Source organism: Cervus canadensis, chromosome 2 (assembly GCF_019320065.1).
Source record: "Cervus canadensis isolate Bull #8, Minnesota chromosome 2, ASM1932006v1, whole genome shotgun sequence".
NCBI classification, from domain to species: domain Eukaryota; kingdom Metazoa; phylum Chordata; class Mammalia; order Artiodactyla; family Cervidae; genus Cervus; species Cervus canadensis.
The window spans coordinates 27,421,178-27,445,925 of NC_057387.1; the positions used below are offsets into that span (position 1 = coordinate 27,421,178).

The window sequence follows — 24,748 nt, forward strand, 5'->3', positions numbered from 1 at the left end:
CCTCTGTTTAAAATATTCAGATTTTCACTACCACTTACCTCAATGTTACTATTTAGGTCCATATAAACTTGCCTAGTTTCTTCTCGCTCATATTCATCTGTTATAAATATAAAATATTTCAAAATTAAATTTAAAACAACTATGATTCCAACAAGGTAACACTCAAATGTCTCAGGTAAGCATTAACATATTTAAAAATCTGTGTTAGTAAAGGATATTGGTACATCTTTTGAGTCATTTAAAGTAGTATTAAAAATAATTTACATAAGGCATGGTCATACTTCATGACAACTACCTCAAAAGCTAGGAGCTGTTCAGTTATCTCTAATTTCCTTTTATAGAATTATTATTACTCATTAATTTATTCAAATTTTGTAATATATTTATAATTTTAGCATTTACAATAATTAGGGATTTAACAACTATCTGTGAAGTATTTTTCCTTTGTATTTTTAAGATTCATGAGGTGAATTTTAAATGAAACACAAAGCTCACTCTTGTTTCTGCTCTATTTTTGAAGAGACAGAAAGGAAGATAAATGTCAAGACAAGAAGAACAAGCTAAGAATAAGTGTAGCCCCAAAGAGAACTCTCCTGTAAATCCTCTACAATATTTTTAGGGTTTGTTTTTTTTTTTTTAGTTTTTTTTTTTTAACCTGAGCAATGATTCCCTCTAACTGTATTCAAACTGAGTGTTGATATGTGGTACTACAGAGAAATAAGGCACAAGGCAGTAAAAGACAATGTGACTATCCCTTCATCATTCCACCCATTTAGGCCAAGAATCACAAAAACCATGTTAAACTGAAGGGAGGGTATTAATTCCAAATTCCAAGTAACAAGCTGTAAAACAAGAATGGCAGCTATGATAGACTCAAATGTCAATGAGGAGCCAAATGAATTGACTTTAGAAGATAAAAGTATTCTTGTGTTCTCAAAAACACTGGGAAGAGCTCTAGACTTATCAAAGCACGTGGAACAGGAGCCAGACCGCTTTTATTTGAATATTAAAGGGCTGGAAAAGTTAAAGAAATAGAGACAGAACACATTGGTATTTCAACAAAAATACAGTTCATCCTTCTCACTCCATCCATTGACTGTCTCATATTTACTACCCAACACAGTTAGCAACAAACCTCTATTCCACAAAACCTATTTGTACCGAAGAATTGCATCCTATTGCCAACACCTCCAATCTTCCCATTACCATCATCACCAGTACTTCCAAAATACCCTCCAGTCATTCCTCCAATAGACAAGTACTGGAAAGAAAATAAAACTACAAAAAAGAAAATAAATTGGGATAGATGTACTTTATAGTTGTCAGGAACAAGTTGCTACAGTGGGGCATAGAGAAGGGACTTTGCTAGTAAAGTGTTCTAATGTACTGACATAATAATTGTAACCAATAAAACCTATCTTCTTTGTTTTCTTGGTATCTATTCATCTCCCCACCCCCACCTCACTCCCTCCTTTCACCTTCCCTCCTCCCTTCCCTCTCTCTCTATCCCTTATTTCTTTCTCTCTCTCTCTCTTATGCATACACACACACACACACACACACTTGCTTTGCCCTAATTTGGCCAACTAGATCTTGCTGCATTCATTGTCTTAGATAAGAGATGATTCAACCAAAAGCAACAAAAATGTCTGAGTTCCAAATGCCCAGTGTTGGGGTTAAGGGAAAGAGTCAAGATATAGGCAAGTAATAGATTTTCAAAATACACAAATCAGAAAAAGCTACCATCCTCTAGACTTAAGAAATATTTACTGTTTGCAGGGAAAGAAGCCTTTAAAAAGGAAACAGACAGCTTATTGGATTCTGGCAAGTACTTATGCAATGATTCCATAGCCCTCTACACTCATCAAGCTAAGGCTCAGGGTTGGGGAACACAGAAACAACAGAGTTTAGGCGAACCAAGAGTAGAGTGAGACTGAAATTTTCTTTTTGCACAAACCAAGAGCAGAGTGGGACAGTCATCCCTAGGAAGATGACAAAACATGAGAAATGACTGTCAAATATATCTACACAGATGGGGCCTTAGCTTCACAGATTTCCTTGTCCCAACACACTGTGTAACTAAGTATGGCAGGATAAAGCACACAGGATCAGCACAACTGAATAGGCGCTGAGGACTGGTATCAGGAACAGCTTAGCAACAACCTATGTAGACCAGTAACTGAATACCAATCGAAATGATGAAAGCCTCAAAGGACAGATGACTGAGAAGTCAATGTCCCTCTCTACTACATGGTACTATATGGGCACCCCCAAATCTATATACAACCCCAGATAATGAAGAAAAATTTCCAAATTTACTAAGAGAAATTTCTTCCATGTGAGCAGAATAAAGGCTTTAAGATTTTTTAACATTTTAAGATATAAAAATTTTGTGCATGCCTGAGTTTGTTGACTAAAATCACTAAGAATCATATATTCTACAAAATTTATCAGAGAATCAGGAAACCAGGCAAAAGGGACAGAAAGGAAATTCAGCTACCAAAAGTAGATCCACACAAGGTGAAAACATTAGAAACTGTTCAGTGACTGGCCATACAACTATGAATATCAAAAGAGGATTCAACCAGTATACTAAGTCCAAAGTCAGTTTAACATCTTGTTTGTTTATTTAGTCTAGATAGTTCTTGCTTATTTCAGTGATGTATATGGTTAGCAAATCTACACAAGGCCATGAAAAAATACTATCAAACAAAGAAAAGAGAACATGAAAGAAGTGAGAAAACAAATATTAAAACAATTAGAGAAATGAAAAACAAGGGTCAACAAATAACAAGTATGCCCAAAGAGAAATCAGAATAAGTGGCCAAAGATATCATAAAACTTTTCTGGTCTAAAGAAAGAGTATTATTACACATAGATTCAAATGACTGTCTTGACAAAATTGTAAATATTAAGTGTTAGGCAGGAAGTTAGGCATGAGCAATGAGGAAAGGAATGCAAGCTGATCTCTAAACCCATCCCAGACACACTCAGGAGAGCTCACAGATATGCTACAAAATAACCACAGAGATTTATCCCACCTCTGTACTTGTGTCCTATGCACACAGTGGATACAAACTAACCACAGGGGCATCTTCAAGTAACCTTAGGCAGCTAGGAGTCCATTTAGGGTTCCTAAATATTCTATACATATATACATCTGATTACAACAGACTGAATTATGGGAAGACATACACAACAGAGCCTGTTATATAAATTGCAACTGTCAATCAGCCTTGAGCTTATGACTATTTGCATTCCTTTTCTTGATTGATGGTGGGTAAAACCCCTATTTTGCACAGGGCACAACAAAAAAGAGGAGAGGAGAGGTATAAAAAGAGAGAAGCCAAAAGGGGTTGGGAGGACAATGACTCCTTTGGGGTCAGCCTGCTCCCACGTCTTGGGAAAGTGAAAGAAAGCTAAAGTCGCTCAGTCGTGTTTGACTCTTTGCAACCCCATGGACTATACAGTTCAGGGAATTCTCGAGGCCAGAATACTGGAGTGGGTAGCCTTTCCCTTCTCCAGGGAATCTTCCCAACCCAGGGATCAAACCCAGGTCTCCCACATTGCAGGCAGATTCCTTACCAGTTGAGCCACAAGGCATGCCCAAGAATACTAGAGTGGGTAGCCTATCCCTTCTTCAGTAGATCTTCCCAACCCAGGAATCAAACGGGGGTTACAATGCGGGCGACCCGGGTTCGATCCCTGGGTCGGGAAGATCCTCTGGAGAAGGAAATGGCAAGCCACTCCAGTACTCTTGCCTGGAAAATCCTATGGATGGAGGAGCGTGGTAGGTTATACAGCCCATGGGGTCACAAAGAGTCAGGCACAACTGAGCAACTTCACTTTCACTTTCACTTTCTTTACTAACTGAGCTAAAAGATTTGTCTGCTTGAGTTGTAATTGAGTTGCAACTTGTCTGTTGTTTGAAATCTTTAGTCTGTCATTCCAAATTTTTGTTACTGATGAGACAAGAACTGAAGGAGAGAGAGAAATTGACCTAACATAAGGACCAAGAAAATGCCTGAGTCCTGGCAAAGGGAAAAATATACACATAAATACATATATATTTAGGTAGAAATCTAAGTATATATAAATGGAACTGTGGTTATCTCCATTTCATAGATAACAAAAGTGTGACACAGAAAAAGTATGTTATTTGCCAGGATCCTAAAATAATATGTGCTGGTACTTGATTAAAACAGAGATCTGCCTAATGAAATTATAGTAGGGATAAATGCAAAGAATGCTATTTGGATCCAAAAGTCTAAATGCATGTATAAATAATAAAAAAAAAGTTAAAGATTTTAATTAATAGTGAGATCACTAAGCCTTTAATACAATGTGACTAGCAAATAAGCTGACTTTAGAGTTCATTAACGACACCTACAATTAGACAAGAAATAGTCCTTTACACAGGTCAAATTACAAAGTAGATTACCTCATACAGATCTGTACTCCTAAATATTCAAACAGACCAACCAAAATAACAAAAGCACAAAGAATCTTAAAAATGTAAGTTACAGAAGACAAGATTCAAAAAGGACAAGTTACTATCTTTAAAAATCTAAAGAGATAAAAATGTGCTTTAGACTTTTTCTATATGCCTTAAGGAGAAGAATTACATTAAGAATAGAGAAGCTACAGAGATTTCAGTATAAGAAATTTCAACTCCCTGTTGAAATTTCTTAATTTCAACTAACCCTGGCAGTCCAGTGGTTAGGACTCCACACTTTCACTGCAGGGGGCCTGGGTTCAATCCCTGGTGGGGAACTAAGATCCCACAAGCTACATGACATAGCCAAAAACCAACAACAAAATACACACATACACACACACACAGAGATTTCAACATAAAAATAAGAGTTGTCCTTAATGACAATTTCAGGGTTAGTGAGTTTCAACCATAAATATATTCAAACACAGAAAAGACTACCACTTGGTAGTCATAAAGGAAATTACTAATTTCCTATAAAGATAATTAAAGCAATGGATATGTAAATAGAACAAAAAGCTTTAAAGTCCTTTCCAACACAAAGTAATCCTTAGATTAAATAGTAAGGCTACAAAAAAAATGTATGCAGTACTTCGAATGACAGGCTAAAGAATTTCAATGTACTTAAGTGTGCAACAGACAACCATTTAGAGGGTTTTTTTTTTTAAGGAACATCTAAGAATAAATTTATTCTTTACTCATTCATTCATGAATTTATTTATTGCCTATTATCTTCACATACACTGTGCAAAGAGTTGAATATACTGAGTTAAATAAGGCATGATCCCTTACCTGCAAGCTTACAGTGAGATGTCTAGCATGTGGTAGGTACTCAATATTTGTTGAAGGAACTGATAAATACACGATAAAAGTATACTAAGGGCACTAAGTAAAAGAAGAGGAGCATCTAAGTCAGAGTGAAAATTTAGAGAATATATCTCAAGGGTAGTAATAATTATTCTGAGTTCTGAATGACAAATAAGAATTAAGATGAAGAAGGAAGGAGGATCGGCCAATAAACATATATGAAAACTCAGAAGCATAATCTGTTTAGTTCTCCATGAGCCTGTGTATGTAGAGCACTCGGAAACATTTGGCAAGGCAAAGGGAAGTGGCAAACACCATGCTATCTTGAAAATTATGGAAAGCCACTGAAAAAATTAGACAGTGACATTATTTGATCTATATTTTGAAAAAATATCCAGGACTGTTTTCTGGTAACAACAAAGTAATTCAGACCAATCTTCCTCCCAAAGACATTTAAATATCTGGAGGAATTTTTTGAGTTATTAAAAGAAACCTAAAAAGATAATAATGAATCATCAGACCAAGAATAGTTGAGAATAATAACTCAGAAAATCTAAACCAATTTCCAGTATCAGTCAGGATGGAATAAGCCCACTATAGCCTTTCTCTACCATTGATTACAACAAAAACTCAGAATGAAATCCATAAAGCAACTACTTAAAGAATCTGAAAACTAAGCAAAAGCAGGTAGATTGGGAAGAAAAATAAAAAGCTGAAGAAGTGACTCATGTGAAGGCAAGTTCCCTGTTTGTTTAAGTTTTTTCCTACCTTCTCTCCTAGAATTACTAAAAATGTAAGGGCCCAGTAGAAATCTAACAGGAAGCATGAGCAGCAAAAGGAAATTCTAATTTTTTTTTTCTCTCTTCCAGCCCTGTCTCAAGGGTGGCCCCAGAAGTGGATCTACAGCAGCCATGGCAGAAAGGACATACAAAACCCCAGGAGAAACTCCATGATTCTGGCCAAAGGACAAAAAGACAGGACCTCTTTAAGGCTGAGGGTGAGGAGGTAATGCTAGAGAGAGCTGAAGAAGAGGATTGCTAATTATTTGTATGACTAGGTACAAGTCCCATAGGGAAAAGGATGTGCATACACAAAATAGACCCAAGGCAAATACTGCAGAAGCTCTGAAGTCGCTATCCAAGGCCCAGAACTAATCTAATCTTGAGTGGAGCATATATGAAACGGACCCAGAGTGACACAGCAAAAGCTTTGAAAACTGAACTGGTAATGGAATCCCAACACACAAAAGGTAAGATAGAACTTGTGATCTGAACCTGAGTTGCCTATTTGCTAAAATATAAACCAAAAAAAGGTAAGAAATACGGAAGTAACAGCACAGTGACCTCATTGTTATGACTTGAATAGATTAAACAGGCTCTCAACTAAGGGATTTTGAATTTACTATTTCTTCTGCCTGAAATACCCATTCCCAAAATAGCTTCATGGTACAGTCCTCAATTATTCAGGTATCTAATCAAATACCACTTAATCAGAAAAAAACTTCCCCAAATACTCTATCCCAAAATATTCTCTTTTTAAGCAGTTATCACACCCAACATACATTATACTTACTCATTTATGGTATGTGTCCCCTTACTAGAGTACATACTCCATAATAGCAGAAAATTTGTATCTTTACTGTTGTTTTCCCTCAGCATCTAGAACATTTCATGGTGCATAGTAGGTACTTTTTTAAATGTTGAATGAATAAAAAACAGAAAATCACAATAGAAAAATAAAGGCTTAAGGCAAGAATACATACGGAGTTTACACTAAATGTAAGGCAAGTATTAAGACTTTTTTAGGGCAAGAATGTACAATGAAGAAAAAACAATCTCTTAAATAAGTGGCACTGGGAAAACTAGACAGCTACAAATGTAAACAAATGAAATCAGAAAACTCTTTAATACACACAAAAAAACGCAAAACGAATAAAAGAACTAAATATAATGCCATATACTATAAAACTCTCAAAAGAAAACATAGGCACAACACTCTTTGACATAACTTGCAGCAAGATCTTTTTCGATCCACCTCCTAGAGTAATGAAAATAATTGAGACCTAATTAAACGGTTTTGGCACAGCAAAGAAAACCATAAACAAAACAAAAAGATGACCCTGAGAATGGAAGAAAATATTTGCAAACAAATCAACCAACAAAGAATTAATCTCCAAAACATAGAAGCAGCTCATGTAGCTCAATATCAAAAAAGCCTTGAAAGAGGTGCAGGGACTTCCCCAGAAGTCCAATGGTTAGGACTCTATACTTTCACTGCCAAGGGCACAGGTTCATCCCCTATTTGGGGAACTAAGATCCCACAAGCCATACAGCGTGGCCATAAATAAATAGATAAACTGAAATATTGGGGGGAAAAAAAAGATACACTCTTTAGTTCATATAAGAGAGCACCTAAAAATGTTTAAAAAGTTCTAACCTCTCCCACCAACTGATCTCTGATTTAGCTTAAAACCAAGCAGAAGAAAGAACAGCCTTGTCTCTCTAGCCCAGGTTACTTTCTACAAGGCAATCAATATAGTATCTCTCTACCCACATCCATATACTTTTCACCACTTTTTATATCTAGGCAGAAAAGTTAATCTGGAAAGTTGAATAAACAGGGTATAGTGGAATTGCTGATAGTGGAACAGTACATTCTGGAAAGTATATATAGTTACAAAAGCCAAGTACAATAGGCAGGGATCAAGAATAAAAAACTAGCAATACTGGAAACAACGTTAACAGCTAACATATATTGAGTACTTTGCACTGTTCTAAGCATTTTATATTTATTACCTAATTTAATTCTCAAAACAACACTAAGAGGTACTTTAATAAACAGAAGGACAGAGAAGTTACATAAATTATTCAAGATCAGGCAGATAAAAACTGAAAGTTTGAATGTGAACACAGGGATATCTAACTCTTCAGTCCAAGCTCTTAAACAATAAGCTGTGTGATATCAGTTAAAATTTGAAAAATAGAAGCTATCCTGGAAAAGCAGGTACACAGTTATTTCCCAATAGATTCTTAGCAGAAACAAACAAATAACCAAGTAGAGCTGGTGTCAGATTAACGACAAAGACAAACACTATTATTTTTGAAAATCAGACAATATTTTTCATCAAAACAAAAAAATTCCTACTTTACAATTAACATCAAAATATGCAGAAAATAAAAACATGCACTTTCACATATATACCACAACCTTCACAGAATGTTTTAAAATAATGTTTCTTTAGAAGAAATTTGAGAATTCTATTTATAAATACTACATTGCTATTCTTAAGTACTATGCTTTCAGCATAGCCCTCCATCAGTATTTTTTATTACCAATATGACTATATGTCATTCTTGATTCAACTTCCTGGTTGCTCTAGACAGAAGAGGTTAATCTCAAGATCACACTTTAACTAAAATGAGAATTAACCATAAATGTCAAGTATCAATATATACCTTTTGAAATATATAATATTATCTTTCAAAAACCTTTGTGCTTTCGAAGCTCAAAGAATTAAGAATCTAGTTATTATATAAAGAAATGGTTATGAGACATTAATTCTAATTATTATATAAAGAAATGGTATAAGACACATATAACATGTTCAAATAAAAACTGGTTTCAAAAAATTAAAAGATAATCTGTCCCCGTCTCCACCTCCCACCATTAAAGTAATAAAAACAAATTGATAAAATCATATAAAACAAGAAAAGATATTTACATTTCTTTGTCTTTTCTGCAGATCTGGCACAAGTTTCTTTGAGTAGATTACATAAATGCCTTGTAGCATTATTCCTGGAACAAAGGAAAGAGTTTGCATAAATGTAATCTGATCTCAAAGCAAAATCATATCTAAAAGTTATCACACATTATTATAATTTTAAAGAAATTCTTAAAACATTATAATATTTTATATATATCATGAATCACTCATAAGTGACTATATGAAGGAAAATGGGTTGACTGTACTATTAGCAAAGATGATTCAATAACTGCCTTCTTTGAAAGTAAAAGCCTCCTTAGCAAGTTTCTACCCAAGTAGCTTTCAATAATCTCTTAGTAAACAGTTCCAGATTCACCTAAGAAATAAAATGAGCAGACAGGATTGGGATCTTCATTTACTAATTACTCTAGAAATATTCCAACTATCTTACCTTCAAAACATAAAATGAGTAATTTCCTGAATTTCATTATGTGAATAAAACCTCTGATCATCTCACAGATGCAGAGAAAGCACTTGAGAACATTCAAAATTCATTTATGATAAAAATTCTTAACAGAGTGGGTATACAGGGAACCTACATCAACATAATAAAAGCCATATATAACAAGCCCACAGCTAACATCATACCCAGCCCTGAAAAGCTGGAAGTTTGTCCTCCAAGATCAGAAACAGGACAAGGATGCTCATTTTCACCACCACAGCAAAAGACAAGAAAAAGAAATAAAAGGCACTCAAATCAGAAAAAACAAAGTAAAACTGTCACTATTTGCAGATGACTTTATTATATATAGAAAACCCTCAGACTCTGACAAAAAACTGTTAGAAAAATTTTTAAAAATTCAGTAAAGTTACAGTATCTCAAACTTCTATTACAGGCCAGGCATATGGTTTTTAAATACCCAAAGTCTCTTTCAAACTCAAGAAAAATTACAAAAAAAAAAAAAAAAAAGAATACACTAAAATCTACATTCCTTTCAGAAAGTCATGATCAAGTGAATAATGGGTTGATCTGAGCTACTTTCTATTAATATTAAATTTGTTACCCAATAACCAAGTCACTCTATTCTAAGTATTACTTTGTTTCTTATCTAAATTCTGACAAAGCTCTTAACTAAATGTTAGGTGCTCTCAAATGACAACTGACAATTTGAGACCAAAACTGACACTCAACTGAATCAAGTGCTTAAAATAGAAGATATCACACCAAAATATAGTCACTCCCTCCCACCTCAGAAAATGGCATAAATTCTATATTTTACTATATCATACTACACTGTTCTACAATATAGTGTATGCTATATATATAAACTAAGCAGTTACAGTATTCACAAAAAAAGTCTACTGTTTATTAATAGAGACAGCAGCCATTTAAGAAGGCTCACAAGTTACCAAATACTGGTATTAGGACTACAGAAGACTTCAGATCTGCCTTATACTGTAGAAGGCCTTCCCAGGTGGTGCCCTCAAGTGGTAAAGAATCTGCCTGCCAATGCAGGAGACAGAAGACTCAGGTTTGATCCCCGGGTCAGGAAGATCCCCTGGAAGAGGAAATGGCAACCCACTCCAGTAGTCTTGCCTGGAAAATCCCATGAACAGAGGAGCCTGGTGGGTTATAGTCCATGAGATGAGAGTGTCAGACACAACTGAGTACGCAGGCATGTATACTATAGAAACTCAATCACATATCCATATAAAAGTGACAAGTACCAAACATACAGTAGGCACACAATTTTAGAAACTTCCTCTTCTTTCTCCCTTCCCCCTATCTAATATCCAAACCATATTTAGCCAGGAAAAAAATTAAGGTAAACATTTAGATTTTTCTGGAATTTGAATTAAGCTAAAATAATCTGCTGTAATCATATTTTTCACTTATTAGCAACTTTACTGACAAGGTGATAATCCTTCTAGAACCATATTTAGCATGATGTTTAACTTAAAGCAAATAGAAATAAATTTATCACTGTATGTGGATGCACATTATATTGTAACCATTCAATATTCATTTACTTGGCAGATAAATTAAACAATTACATTTTTCTATTAAATTATGCATGATACCATCTGAAGTGAAAGAAGCAGAAAATAAAGTTTAGCTATTGCCTAGAATAAAGAAAAGGAAAAGTCAAAGATGATACTGAAGTTTCAAGCCAAAGTTAATGGAAGAATGATTGCACCACTGGCAAAAACAGTAATTTGACAGTAAGGATCAGGCTGGAACTAAGTTGAGCCCTATTCTACAAGAGCTGCATCTAAAACAATGATCAACCAGAAAGGTATACAATACACATAGGCAGTGTAAATACAGGATTATCAGGCACCCTTTTCAACACCAAATAATGGCTTCCTCTACTGGTCATTTTAAAAAGTGAGAAATTTTTTTTTAAATGTGAGAAGGTATTAGTCAGTGACCAGTTTGCCAAATGAAAGAATGTAAAATATGTATGTCTTCCTTTTCTCCACAGCACCCAGACATAATTCTATATATCAATTAATATTATACAACAGAAAGAGGTCATTAAGTTTTTGGAAATTATTTTAATAATTAGCTTGAAATAAAAATAAATTTGTAAAGAGCAAATTCACTAAATTATTACTTACTCTTTTATTAAATCTTTATTTTCTTGAATTCCTTCTTCTAATTTCAAACTTACTTTTTCATTTTCAAACTAATTTACAAGACAGAAGAACAGTTAATCACATTTCAGTTAGCAAAATAAACATAAGTATAATCATTAAGCAGCATTTCTTTGTTAACTTGCTATGATGGTCTATAAAAATTATTTTTTTGAACATAAAAAAGAACTTTTTTATCACACTTATTGATAACCTATAAGAATATGGGTCTCACTTTCATCAATCTAAAATTAGATTTGCTGAATCATCTCCAAAATGTATCCAACAAAATTTTAATGTAAGATTATCTTCCCTAAACATTTTGAAAAGGTGTTTTACCTTTGTCCTAACCCAGTGTTACATTTTCTCAAAATTTTTCTTTCACTATGTCACAATATTGAAGCTAAATAGCTTCACATTCAAAATTTTATCTGCTTTTTTATATATTAGAAAATGCCATTTTCTAATATATAAAAAACACATTTATATCAAACAAAACATCATCAGAAATAGGAACTAGTAAAAATTAAAACTCTATAATTAGAATCATTAACTCAATCTTTATCTGAAATAAGTTACTATTTCCCCAGACATTTAATTAAGCTTTGTGCAACCTCTCCTGTGTGTTCATCCTAAAACTGAAACGCGACTAATATTAATGAAACTTCAAAAAAGCACCATTCTTAAAATCCACATGATAGAAACAAGATAAACCTAAGTTAACTATGAAATAACACTTCAGTTTAAATAGCACTATAAGATTTATTATACCATATTTTCAATTCCAAGTCTCATTATACCTGTAGTTCTTGAATGGCTTTCCGCTGTGCTTCAATTATTTTTCTATTTTCTTGCAACTTGTTTTCTTTATGCTTCAGTTCAGATTCTACATTCACTTTCCACTTCTTGATCTTTTCAGCCTCCTTATACAGTTTTGAATATAGTCTGCTCATTGGCTCTGAATTCTATTATAAAATAAGTTTTCAAAGACTGTTAATTGTTCAAAGTTTAGTATAACCAAACTACAGCTGCTTACTGAAAACATCCATGAGTATCTTAGTACTTGAGACCAAATCTCTCCTCAGTTTTTGCCCTAATATCATACTGAAAGCTATGTTAACTTTTTTTTAACTACTAAAGCAATACTAGCTACTTCACTTTATAACTTGGTCACTTGACTAAGGTTACTGATCACTTAACTAAGTTATTCATTGCTGAATAAAATCAAATTACTTCAAAATATATGTAAGTCCCGGGGCCAGTGGCACAATGGATAACGCGTCTGACTACAGATCAAAATATATGTAAGTCAGAAGTTAGAAATTAAGTCAATTAGAGAATCTGGCTGGTTAAAAGCTAAAATAAATCACTCTACAAATCTATAAATTTTAGCAAAGGTCTTGCAACATTTTGGTTACACAAACAGTTTAAGAATTAACCAAAGGATATGAAGTTTACAATACAATGACATGAAAAACAATACTGAACACAAATTCTTTCATTTAGCCTGAGATTTTTATTTGGATTTCCTGCATCAACAATTTACATAAGATAAATATCAGAAGTTGTTTTTTTCTAGTCACTATTTGATAGTTCTGTTATCAAAATTTAGGAATAAATTTCATATTTATATATTTGTGATACCATAATCCCAGCAACAAACATATAGCATTTTATCAGGCCATGGAATGTCTGTTTTAAAGATATTTTTATGTGCCATAAAAATACTTTTATAACTAAAATCAAAAGTAGAGTATATCCTATAAATTCCTTAGACAGTAAACCTAACAATCATACCTACTAATTCAAGAATTTTTTGTAAAATACTGGCTTAAGTCTCAGCCTTCTCACATATTGTATCCATCTCCCCTTTCTCTATTTTTTTTTTTTGAGAAGGGTACTTTTATTACTTAACTTGTGATATTTTCTATTTTTTAATTGAAGGATAATTGCTTTATAGAATTCTGTTGTTTTCTGCCAAATACCAAAATGATCAGCCATAGGTATAGGTTATGTCCCTTCCCTCTGGAACCTCCTTCCCATCTCCCTCTCCATCCCACCCCTCTAGGTTGTTACAGAGTCCCTGTCTGAGTTCCCTAAGTCATACAGCAAATTCCTACTGGCTATCTATTTTGCATATGGTAATATAAGTTTCCATGTTACTCTCTCCATCCATCTCACCCTCTCCTTCCTCCAACTTTCCCGTGTTCGTAAGTCTGTTCTCTGTCTCTCCATTACTGTCCTGCAAATAAATTCATCAGTACCATCGTTCTAGATTCCATATATATGCATTAGTATACAGTATTTATCTTTCTTTTTCTGACTTACTTCACTCTGTATAATAGGCCCCTTTTCTATTCTTAATTTTTATGATTTAAAGTTAAATTGCCTCTTAAGAATGGATGCTTTTATAATCCAGAAAAATACAGAGGCCTACTGTTTCAGCAAATTTAAAAGAAAAACGAAGGGGATAAAAGGTTTAAAGAATATAACTTAAAACAATAACTAAATATTAACTCTTTGGAAGCCTCAAAAGAAAGATAAACACAAGTAATAATAAATGATACTCCAATTATAAGAAATTAAATATGAATAGGAAATTTTCTGACCTCAAAATCAGAGTCTTTTAGTCCTTCCTGGTAATGACAACAGTCAGAATTATCAGTCTAAAAAATGAATAAATTTTTCCTGTGAGAAAATATTTCTGATGTTTCCAAATAGTAGCAATTAAATACTGAAGACTAGTAATCCAACAACTAAAGAATTTTTTTTCTTTTTCAAGTAAGCAATTCAATACCTAAACAGGTTATAGCCATATACACTATACATAACTGACCTGTTCAAGCATGGGCAAAAAGTTAACTTTTTGTAAAGCAGGATCTGCAAGACAAAAGACAACTGGAATTAAATGCCAACATCTTATTTTTTATACCAAGTATTATATCCAGCTTTAATGTCAAGGCTAATGTCAGTCAATACAGTACTTATATTGATATCTAGCAAAGTATATTTTAAAAATGCTTCTACACAGGTAATACATTGCTTTTCTAGTCTCCTACCTGAATCAATGTTTTCCCCATTTTTGGAGACATTAGTCACTGCAAATGGAAAACCAAAATCATCTTCAACACATTTGTTGAAACCCTAGAAACACAAAGAAGTTCTTAAACATACTGTCCCATATCACTCTAATAACTAGCAGTGTAATGTAATTGCATATACATCTCCTTAAAGAAGCGACTATAATTGTAAATTCTTTAATGTATACATTGTGTTAAAAATATCAAATGACTTTGGTATGTAAACAAAGCAAAAATTTTTAATTTTCACTTATAAGAGAAAGCTAACTAAAATTACATTACACATGCTTTGTAAGTACTCAGGAATAATATAAGTAAATTTAATTAGTAGCCTGGAATATTAGTTTTCTTCAATTTTATTAATATCTTTCCCCTGGTAGAATTGAGAATTTTCTCTACTGAATAGCATTTTAGCATTATACTCTTGGCTATAAAGACATAAGAATTTTTCTACAGCATAGAAAATTAAAATATTCATTGCTTCATCCCATCTCCAACATACAGTTCCACTTGAAAAATTTAATTACTAAAAAAAAAAAAAAAGCTCTATTTTGCCTGAGAAACATGATATAATTCCTCCCTTCAAAAAAGAATGTACTACATGTACAAATTTCCCTTTTTATCCTGTCAACCAGGAAGCTCAGTCAAATTTTAACCTCAGTCACACTAATTTTTTATCAGTATATCGATATATTTGTCTAAATGTTGTTAATTATCCTTGATTCTAACATTCTTCTAATTTATATCTTATTGTATATAAGTTGCTTTAAATCACTTTAAGAAAGTGAGAAGGGAGGATTAAAATAAGCAGGTCCCATTATGTATGCAGAATTCTAAAGCGCCACAGATTACTTCTTTAAATGAATGATGCCTAAACTCATTAAGTATGCTCATTATTAATTCAAAGCAATTCTATTCAATATACCTGATAATAGCAAGATTAAATGAGATTAAATAGCAAGATTAAATGAGACGATATTTACAGAAAAAAAAAAATTATAAAACATCACCAGTAGGAAAGTTCACTTTGCTTCCTTTACCTAAAGAATAGTCAAATCAAAATTCATATGCAAATTTACCTTGAAGAAATTAGAATCTCCTCCCGAAGTCTGAGGTTTCACTGCAGATACTTGACTGCTACTTAATCTTGGTGGCACAAACAACTTAAAGGGCTTTTGTTTTTCCATTTTCTCTCTTCCAGTCGTGTAATTATCTACTGCTCAAGAAGCAGGGGAAAGGGTTTTACATTGTTTTATTAGTACACTACTTGTTCCGTAATAAATAGGTATACAAGAGAATAGGCGAAACCTCTGCTACCATGTAAGCCTACAGCGTCCCTTACCGCGAGGGGGGAAAGATGCCCTATGTCCCCGCCATTCCCCTACCACCAATGGCCGTGCTGGCGGCGTACATAATCGAGAAACTCAAACTAGCATCATCACCAGGACAGCCTGAAAAGAAGTCCGTTACCTCTACCAGCCCTGTCAAATTGCATCACCTCGCCGGGAAGAACTAGCTTAGGTGCTTAGACGACTACAGAGGCGTTGGAGGCTGCCCTGCGTGAGGGAGCGGTAGTATCAAAATGTCGCCCACCTCCAGGTTTCCTCCTCAGGGAACGAACTCGGCACACCTTACCCTACCTTTAAAAAAATTAGCGGGAAATCGCGGGCTCAGTGCCCACGCGAACCACCACCTGCTATCTTATTAGAGCAGCAGAAAGAACCAACAAGAACTTCTGCCTGCGAACCTCGGAAAAGTCGGGAAGTAGCTCCAAAGCAGCGGCCAGGAGGGAGGGGCAGGCGAACCGCGATTTAACCGCGAAATAACGGTCAGCAGCATCTGCCGGCCAAGCACGCAAGACCTACATCTCGCGAGATTTCCCTCTACGTCAGTAACGATTCTTACCTGGATTCTTACCTGTACTCTTAGAATTTGACATTCTTTAAGCTTCTTCTATTGTTAAAGAATGTGAAGGAAACTATTAGGTGCTATGATAGATTAGGAGCTATGACAGGGCTTCCCTTGTTGCTTAGTCGGTAAAGAATCTGCCTGAAGTGCAGGAGACCTGGGTTCAATCTCTGTGTTGGGAAGATCCCCTGGAGAAGGAAATGGCAACCCACTCCAGCATCCTTGCCTGGAAAATCTCATGGACAGAGGAGCCTGGTTGGGCTGCAGTCGGGGTCGCAAAGAGTTGGGCACGATTGAGCGACTAACACTTACACTGGGATAGATTGGAACTGAGAGTGAAAAATCTATTTCTGTCCTCCAAGAGTTCACAGTGACAGGAAGGAAACAAGTGCAAACAGATAATTATAGCCCCTGTAATCACCTAATGGTTGTAAGGGATCATGGAGACACTTCGAAAGGGAAAATGGCCTTCCCAGTGGCTTGGGAGTCAGGAGAATCCTTCACGGATGTGCTGCTGTTACTGCTTCTAGAAAACAGAAAGAAAGTGAAAGTGAAGTCGCCTAGTCGTGTCAGACTCTTTGTGACCCCGTGGGTCCATCCACGGATTCTTCAGGCAAGAATACTGGAGTGGGCTACCATTTTCTTTCCCAAGGGATCTTCCCAACCCAGAGATCGAACCCAGGTCTCCCGCATTGGGGGAAGACGCTTTAACCTCTGAGCCACCAGGGAAGCTGAAGGGATAAGTAAAACTATGGCCAGATAGTGAATACGGGAAGGCGTGTTCCTAGCTGAAGGACCGTAGCACTCGAGTTATGAGGCGCTCGAGCTGAAGGCGCTCGAGTTGTGAGAGAGAGGAGTCCAACAGAGTGAAACCAAGCAGTGCAGTGTAGGTGTGTAAGGACGCAAATGGGAAAATGATGAGACTAGAGACTTAGCAAGTGTGAAGGTATTGCAAAGGCTTTTGGATTTTAGGCTTTATGGATAGGAATCTTGAAAGATTGTGAGCAGAAAGGGAGGCGTGATCAAGTTCAGAAGAAAATTCATAGTATGAAAAATGGTTTAGGTTTACGAGACTGAATTAGGGAGACAAATTTAATAGCCTGCGTGAGTAAGGTATGAGGATCTAAGTTATGACAGAGCCATTAAGGATGAAAAAGTGTCAAATGTAAAAGACACTTAGAAAGTAAAATTAATAGGACTTGATGGCTTTTTTAAAGTGAGCAGCAAAAGCCTGAAATGACTGCCTCGTTGCAGATTTGGGCTACTAGAAGCAATAAATATGGTGCTAGGTACCTAGGTTTGAGCCGTAAGACAATACGTTCTGTTTTCAACATACTGATTGTATGTTCTAATTTTCTCCATGTCCTACAATATAACCAATGCTTTTCCAGAGGACGTTAGTAATATTTTTAAATAACATTTTGTTTTTAGTAACTTTAACCTATTAGACATAATAGTTTCTGCTAAACTTACATTTTTGAACTGGGAAAGACATAATTTTTGAGCTAGAAAAAAGTGCAAAGTTTTCATTTTATATGAAAAGGAGTCTGCTGCTGCTGCCAAGTCGCTTCAGTCGTGTCCGACTCTGTGCGAACCCATAGACAGCAGCCCACCAGGCTCCCCCGCCCCTGGGATTCTCCAGGCAAGAACACTGGAGTGGGTTGCCATTTCCTTCTCCGGAAAAGGAGTCTAGGTACCCTAAAAAAGATTAAATTCTCCCTTTAAGAGATGATACCAAAAATAAATGCACAAGATAATCCCTGGGGGGAATAGCTGACACATTTAATTAACATATTTTAAAACTTAAAGGTATAAATTCAATATTCCAAATTTTTTAAAGTTTTGTAACAGTGAAATATTCAACTATGGTCTTTTTTCTTATTGGAAACCAAAATGTCATTCCTAGTATTAAATGAGCTTTATTTACTCAGGTCCAGTCTTTCTAAACAATTGGGCTTCTATATAATTTCTCATTTTTGTGTATTTCACATGAAATGTTTTAATGTTAATCCAGTTCTTCTAAGGATTAAAATGTTTGTGGTAAGATTTCAGGTTTTAAGAATTTTAGTTTTTTCTGGGGGAGGAGCCAAGATGGCGGAGGAGTAGGACCGGGAGACCACTTTCTCTCCTACAAATTCATCAAAAGAATAACTGAATGCAGAGCAAACTTCACAAAACAACTTCTGATCGCTAGCTGAGGTCATCAGGCGCCCAGAAAAGCAGACCATTGTCTTCGAAAGGAGGTAGGACAAAATATAAAAGATAAAAAGTGAGACAAAAGAGCTAAGGACGGAGACCCGTCCCGGGAAGGGAGTCTTAGGCGGCCTTGCTTGGGCTAGGGTCCGGGCCTGAGTGCCCTGAGGACAATCGGAGGGAGCTTCTGTGAGGTGCCAACTTGAACTGTGGGAGACCAAGGGGGAGAGAGTTGACCGGCCAGAACACACTGCCGGCCGTTCGCAGAACAAAGGGACAGAGAAAGTCCCAAGAAGAGGTCGCAGGCTGCGGACCCGCCCAGCCCCGCCGGAGGCAGGAGGCAGGGGGGAGGGGAAGGTCGCGGCGAGACACAGGGCGCAGGCACCCGACCGGCGCTGGCGGGGACTGGGGCTGGGGACGCAGAGGGCGGAAGGCGCGCGCACCCGACTGGCGCCAGCGGAAACTGAGACTGGGTCCGCGGAAGGGAGTGAGTGCGCCACACCTGGGGATAGTGCGCCCATCAAGCCCCTCGCTGCCTGGACCGCTCTGACGGGGAAGGCACAGAGAGCAGGCGCAGCTTTTCCTTCCGCGCTTTTGTGTAACACCCGAGAGCTGGAACCTAGCGCAGCGCGGGGCGCGCTCCATATAGAACAGCCGGGAGCCTGAGCAGCGCAGACGGAGAAAGCAGCGTCAGCCCCTCCCGGCAGCGCCAGCCCGCCCCCGCAGGGCCAGCCCCTCCCCGCAGCGTCAGCCCCGCCCCGCAGCGCCAGCCCATCCCCGCAGCATCAGCCCCTCCCAGCAGCGCAACGGAACTAGCTACCTGAATAAGAGTCCACCTCCGCCCGCCTGTGTCAGGGCGGAAATGAGGCTCTGAAGAGACCGGCAAACAGAAGCCAAATAAACAAAGGGAACCGCTTCAGAAGGGACTGGTGCAACAGATTAAAATCCCTGTAGAAAACACCGACTTCACCGGAAGGGCCCTGTAGATATCGAGAAGTGTAAGCTGGAACGAGGAGCTATCTGAAACTGAGCCAAACCCACACTGACCGCAACAGCTCCAGAGAAATTCCTAGATATATTTTTACTTTTTTTTTTCTAAGTAAGGGAAAAAAAATTTTTTTTTTCTTTTTATATTTTTTCTTTTTTATTTTTTCTCTTTTATTTTCCTTTAAAATTCCCTATTACTCCCCCATTACTCCTTAACTTTCATTTTCATAGATTTTTACGATTTTTTTAATTAGGGGAAAAAAAATTTTTTTTGTCTTTCTTTTTTTTTGTTTTTTTTTTTTTTTTTTTTTTTTTTTTTTTTTTTTTTTTTTTTTTTTTTTTTTTTTTTTTTTCTTTTTCTTTTTTTTCTTTTTTCTTCTTTTTTTTCCTTTCCGTTTTCTCTTTTATTTTCTATTTTTCTTTTTCTCTTATTTCTTTTAAAGTCCTCTAGTACTCCTCTACTACTCTTCATTTTCATTTTCACTACACTATAACCTTACAAAAAAAAAAGAGAAGCCCTATCTTTAAACCGAAGATTATTCTCTCCCAATCTTGACTCTCTGTTTTCTACCTCAGAACACCTCTATTTCCTCCTTTCCCCTTCTCTTCCCAATCCAATTCTGTGAATCCTTGTAGGTGTCTGAGATACGGAGAACACTCTGGGAACAGACAGCTGCGTAGATCTGTCTCTCTCCTCTTGAGTCCCCCTTTTTCTCCTCCTGCTCATCTCTATCTCCCTCCTCCCTCTCCTCTTCTTCATGTAACTCTGTGAACCTCTCTGGGTGTCCCTAACGGGGGAGAATCTTTTTGCCATTAACCTAGAAGTTTTATTATCAATGCTGTATAGTTGGAGAAGTCCTGAGACTACAGGAAGAATAAAACTGAAATCCAGAGGCAGGAAACTTAAGCCCAAAACCTGAGAACACCAGAAAACTCCTGACTACATGGAACTTTAAGTAATAGGTGACCGTCCAAAAGCCTCCATACCTACACTGAAACCAACCACCACCCAAGAGCCAATAAGTTCTAGAGCAAGACATACCACGCAAATTCTCCAGCAACACAGGAACATAGCCCCGAATGTCAACATACAGGCTGCCCAAGGTCACACCTAACACATAGACCCATCTCAAAACTCATTACTGGGCACTCCATTGCTCTCCAAAGAGACGAAATCAAGTTCCACGCACCAGTACACTGACGCAAGCTTCCCTAACCAGGAAACCTTGACAAGCCAATCGTCTAACCCCACCCACTGGGTAAATCCTCCACAATAAAAAGGAACCACAGACCTCCAGAATACAGAAAGTCCACTCCAGACACAGCAATCTAAACAAGATGAAAAGGCAAAGAAATACCCAACAGGTAAAGGAACATGAAAAATGCCCACCAAGTCAAACAAAAGAGGAGGAGATAGGGAATCTACCTGAAAAAGAATTTAGAATAATGATAATAAAAATGATCCAAAATCTTGAAAACAAAATGGAGTTACAGATAAATAGCCTGGAGACAAAGATTGAAAAGATACAAGAATTGTTTAATAAAGACCTAGAAGAAATAAAAAAGAGTCAATTAAAAATGAACAATGCAATGAATGAGATCAAAAATACTTTGGAGGGAACCAAGAGTAGAATAACGGAGGCAGAAGATAGGATAAGTGAGGTAGAAGATAAAATGGGTGGAATAAATAAGCAGAGAGGAAAGAAAAAAGGATCAAAAGAATGAGGACAACCTCAGGACTCCTGGATAATGTGAAACGCCCCAACATTCCGAATCATAGGAGTCCCAGAAGAAGAAGACAAAAAGAATGCCATGAGAAAATACTCGAGGAGAATAATAGCTGAAAACTTCCCTAAAATGGGGAAGGAAATAGCCACCTCAAGTCAAGAACCAGAGAAGGTCCCAAACGGATAAACCCAAGGCGAAACACCCCAAGACACTATTTCAAACTAACAAAGATCAAACACAAAGAACAAATATTAAAAGCAGCAAGGGAGAAACAACAAATAACACACAAAGGGATTCCCATAAGGATAACAGCTGATCTATCAATAGAAACCCTCCAGGCCAGAAGGGAATGGCAGGACATACTTAAAGTAATGAAAGAGAATAACCTACAACCTAGATTACTGTACCCAGCAAGGATCTCATTCAGATATGAAGGAGAACTCAAAAGCTTTACAGACAAGCAAAAGCTGAGAGAATTCAGCACCACCAAACCAGCTCTTCAACAAATGCTAAAGGATCTTCTCTAGACAGGAAATGCAGAAAGGTTGTATAAACGTGAACCCAAAACAACAAAGTAAATGGAAACGGGACCACACCTATCAATAATTACCTTAAATGTAAATGGGTTGAATGCCCCAACCAAAAGACAAAGATTGGCTGAATGGATACAAAAACAAGACCCCCATATATGCTGTCTACAAGAGACCCACCTCAAAACAAGAGACACATACAGACTAAAAGTGAAGGGCTGGAAAAAAATATTTCATGCAAATGGAGACCAAAAGAAAGCAGGAGTCGCAATACTCATATCAGATAAAATAGACTTTCAAATAAAGGATGTGAAAAGAGACAAAGAAGGACACTACATAATGATCAAAGGATCAATCCAAGAAGAAGATATAACAATTACAAATATATATGCACCAACATAGGAGCACCGCCATATGTACGGCAAAACACTAACGGTATAAACAGCGAAATTAAGTAACACAATAAAGTGGGAGATTTAATACCCCACTCACAACCTCATGGATGATCAACTAAGCCAGAATTAACAAGCGACACAACCTTAAATGACACATGGACCAGCTAGACCTAATTGATATCTATAGGACATTTCACCCCAAAACAATCAACTTCACCTTTTTCTCAAGTGCACACGGAACCTTCTCCAGAACAGATCACATCCTGGGCCATAAATCTGGTCTTGGAAAATTCAAAAAAATTGAAATCATTCCAGTCATCTTTTCTGACCACAGTGCAGTAAGATTAGATCTCAATTACAGGAAAAAATTGTTAAAAATTCAAACATATGGAGGCTAAATAACACGCTTCTGAATAACCAACAAATCATAAAAGAAATCAAAAAAGAAATCAAAATATGCATAGAAATGAATGAAAATGAAAACACAACAACCCAAAACCTATGGGACACTGTAAGCATGCTAAGGGGAAGGTTCATTAGCTTACAGGGCTTACATAAGAACAAGAAAGCAATAAATAACCCTAAATCACACCATAAAGGCATTAAGAGGAAGAAATGAGAACCCAGGAGTTAGCGAGGAAAGAAATCTTAAAATTAGGGCAGAAATAAATGCACAAGAAACTAAAGAGACCATAGCAAAAATCAACAAAGCTAAAAGCTGGTTTTTTGAAAAAATAAACAAAATTGACAAACCATTAGCCAGACTCATTAAGAAACAAAGAGAGAAGAACCAAATAAACAAAATTAGAAATGAAAATGGAGAGATCACAATAGACAACACAGGAATACAAAGGATCATAAGAGACTACTACCAGCAACTCTGTGCCAATAAAATGGACAACTTGGATGAAATGGACAAATTCTTAGAAAAGTATAACTTTCCAAAACTGAACCAGGAAGAAATAAAAGATCTTAAGAGAGCCAGCACAAGCAAGGAAATCAAAACTGTAATCAGAAATCTTCCAGCAAACAAAAGCCCAGGACCAGATGTCTTCACAGCTGAATTCTATCAAAAATTTAGAGAAGAGCTAACACCTATCTTACTCAAACTCTTCCAGGAAATTGCAGAGGAAGGTAAACTTCCAAACTCATTCTATGAGGCCACCATCACCCTAATTCCAAAACCAGACAAAGATGCCACAAAAAAAGAAAACTACAGGCCAATGTCACTGATGAACATAGATGCAAAAATCCTAAACAAAATTTTAGCAAACAGAATCCAACAACATATTAAAAAAATCATACACCACGACCAAGTGGGCTTTATCCCAGGAATGCAAGGATTCTTTAATAACCACAAATCAATCAATGTAATACACCACATTAACAAATTGAAAGATAAAAACCATATGATTATCTCAATAGATGCAGAGAAAACCTTTGACAAAATTCAACACTCATTTATGATTAAAACTCTCCAGAAAGCAGGAATAGAAGGAACATACCTCAACATAATAAAAGCTATATATGACAAACCCACAGCAAGCATCACCCTCAATGGTAAAAAATTGAAAGCATTTCCCCTGAAATCAGGAACAAGACAAGGGTGCCCACTCTCACCACTACTATTCAACATAGTGTTGGAAGTTTTGGCCACAGCAATCAGAGCAGAAAAAGAAGTAAAAGGAATCCAGATAGGAAAAGAAGAAGTGACTCTCGCTGTTTGCAGATGTCATGATCCTCTACATAGAAAACCCTAAAGACTCTACCAGAAAATTACTAGAACTAATCAATGAATATAGTAAAGTTGCAGGATATAAAATTAACACACAGAAATCCCTTGCATTCCTATACACTAACAATGAAAAAGCAGAAAGAGAAATTAAGGAAACAATACCATTCACCATTGCAACAAAAAGAATAAAATACTTAGGAGTATATCTACCTAAAGAAACAAAAGACCTATACATAGAAAACTATAAAACACTGATGAAAGAAACCAAAGAGGACACAAACACATGGAGAAACATACCGTGTTCATGGATTGGAAGAATCAATATTGTCAAAATGGCTATTCTACCCAAAGCAACCTATAGATTCAGTGCAATCCCTATCAAGCTACCAACAGTATTTTTCACAGAACTAGAAAAAATAATTTCACAATTTGTATGGACATACAAAAAACCTTGAATAGCCTAAGCAATCTTGAGAAAGAAGAATGGAACTGGAAGAATCAACCTGCCTGACTTCAGGCTCTACTACAAAACCACAGTCATCAAGACAGT

The 24,748-nt window shown here is 36.3% G+C and overlaps 1 protein-coding gene across 1 annotated transcript in view; it reads right to left on the reverse strand.

Moving 5' to 3' along the window:
• Positions 1-16,476, reverse strand: part of SYCP1 (synaptonemal complex protein 1) — a 128,644-nt gene extending 112,168 nt beyond the window's left edge. Inside the window, exons 1-9 of the mRNA XM_043459950.1 lie at positions 16,470-16,476; positions 15,802-15,938; positions 14,702-14,786; positions 14,479-14,522; positions 14,252-14,308; positions 12,443-12,607; positions 11,628-11,695; positions 9,024-9,097; positions 39-97 (exon numbers count right to left, since the gene is read on the reverse strand). Of these exons, the coding sequence (XP_043315885.1) occupies positions 39-97; positions 9,024-9,097; positions 11,628-11,695; positions 12,443-12,607; positions 14,252-14,308; positions 14,479-14,522; positions 14,702-14,786; positions 15,802-15,909 (660 nt within the window). The 5' untranslated portion in view covers positions 15,910-15,938; positions 16,470-16,476. The remainder of the gene's footprint in view (positions 1-38; positions 98-9,023; positions 9,098-11,627; positions 11,696-12,442; positions 12,608-14,251; positions 14,309-14,478; positions 14,523-14,701; positions 14,787-15,801; positions 15,939-16,469) is intronic.
• Between the last annotated feature and the right edge of the window lie 8,272 nt (positions 16,477-24,748).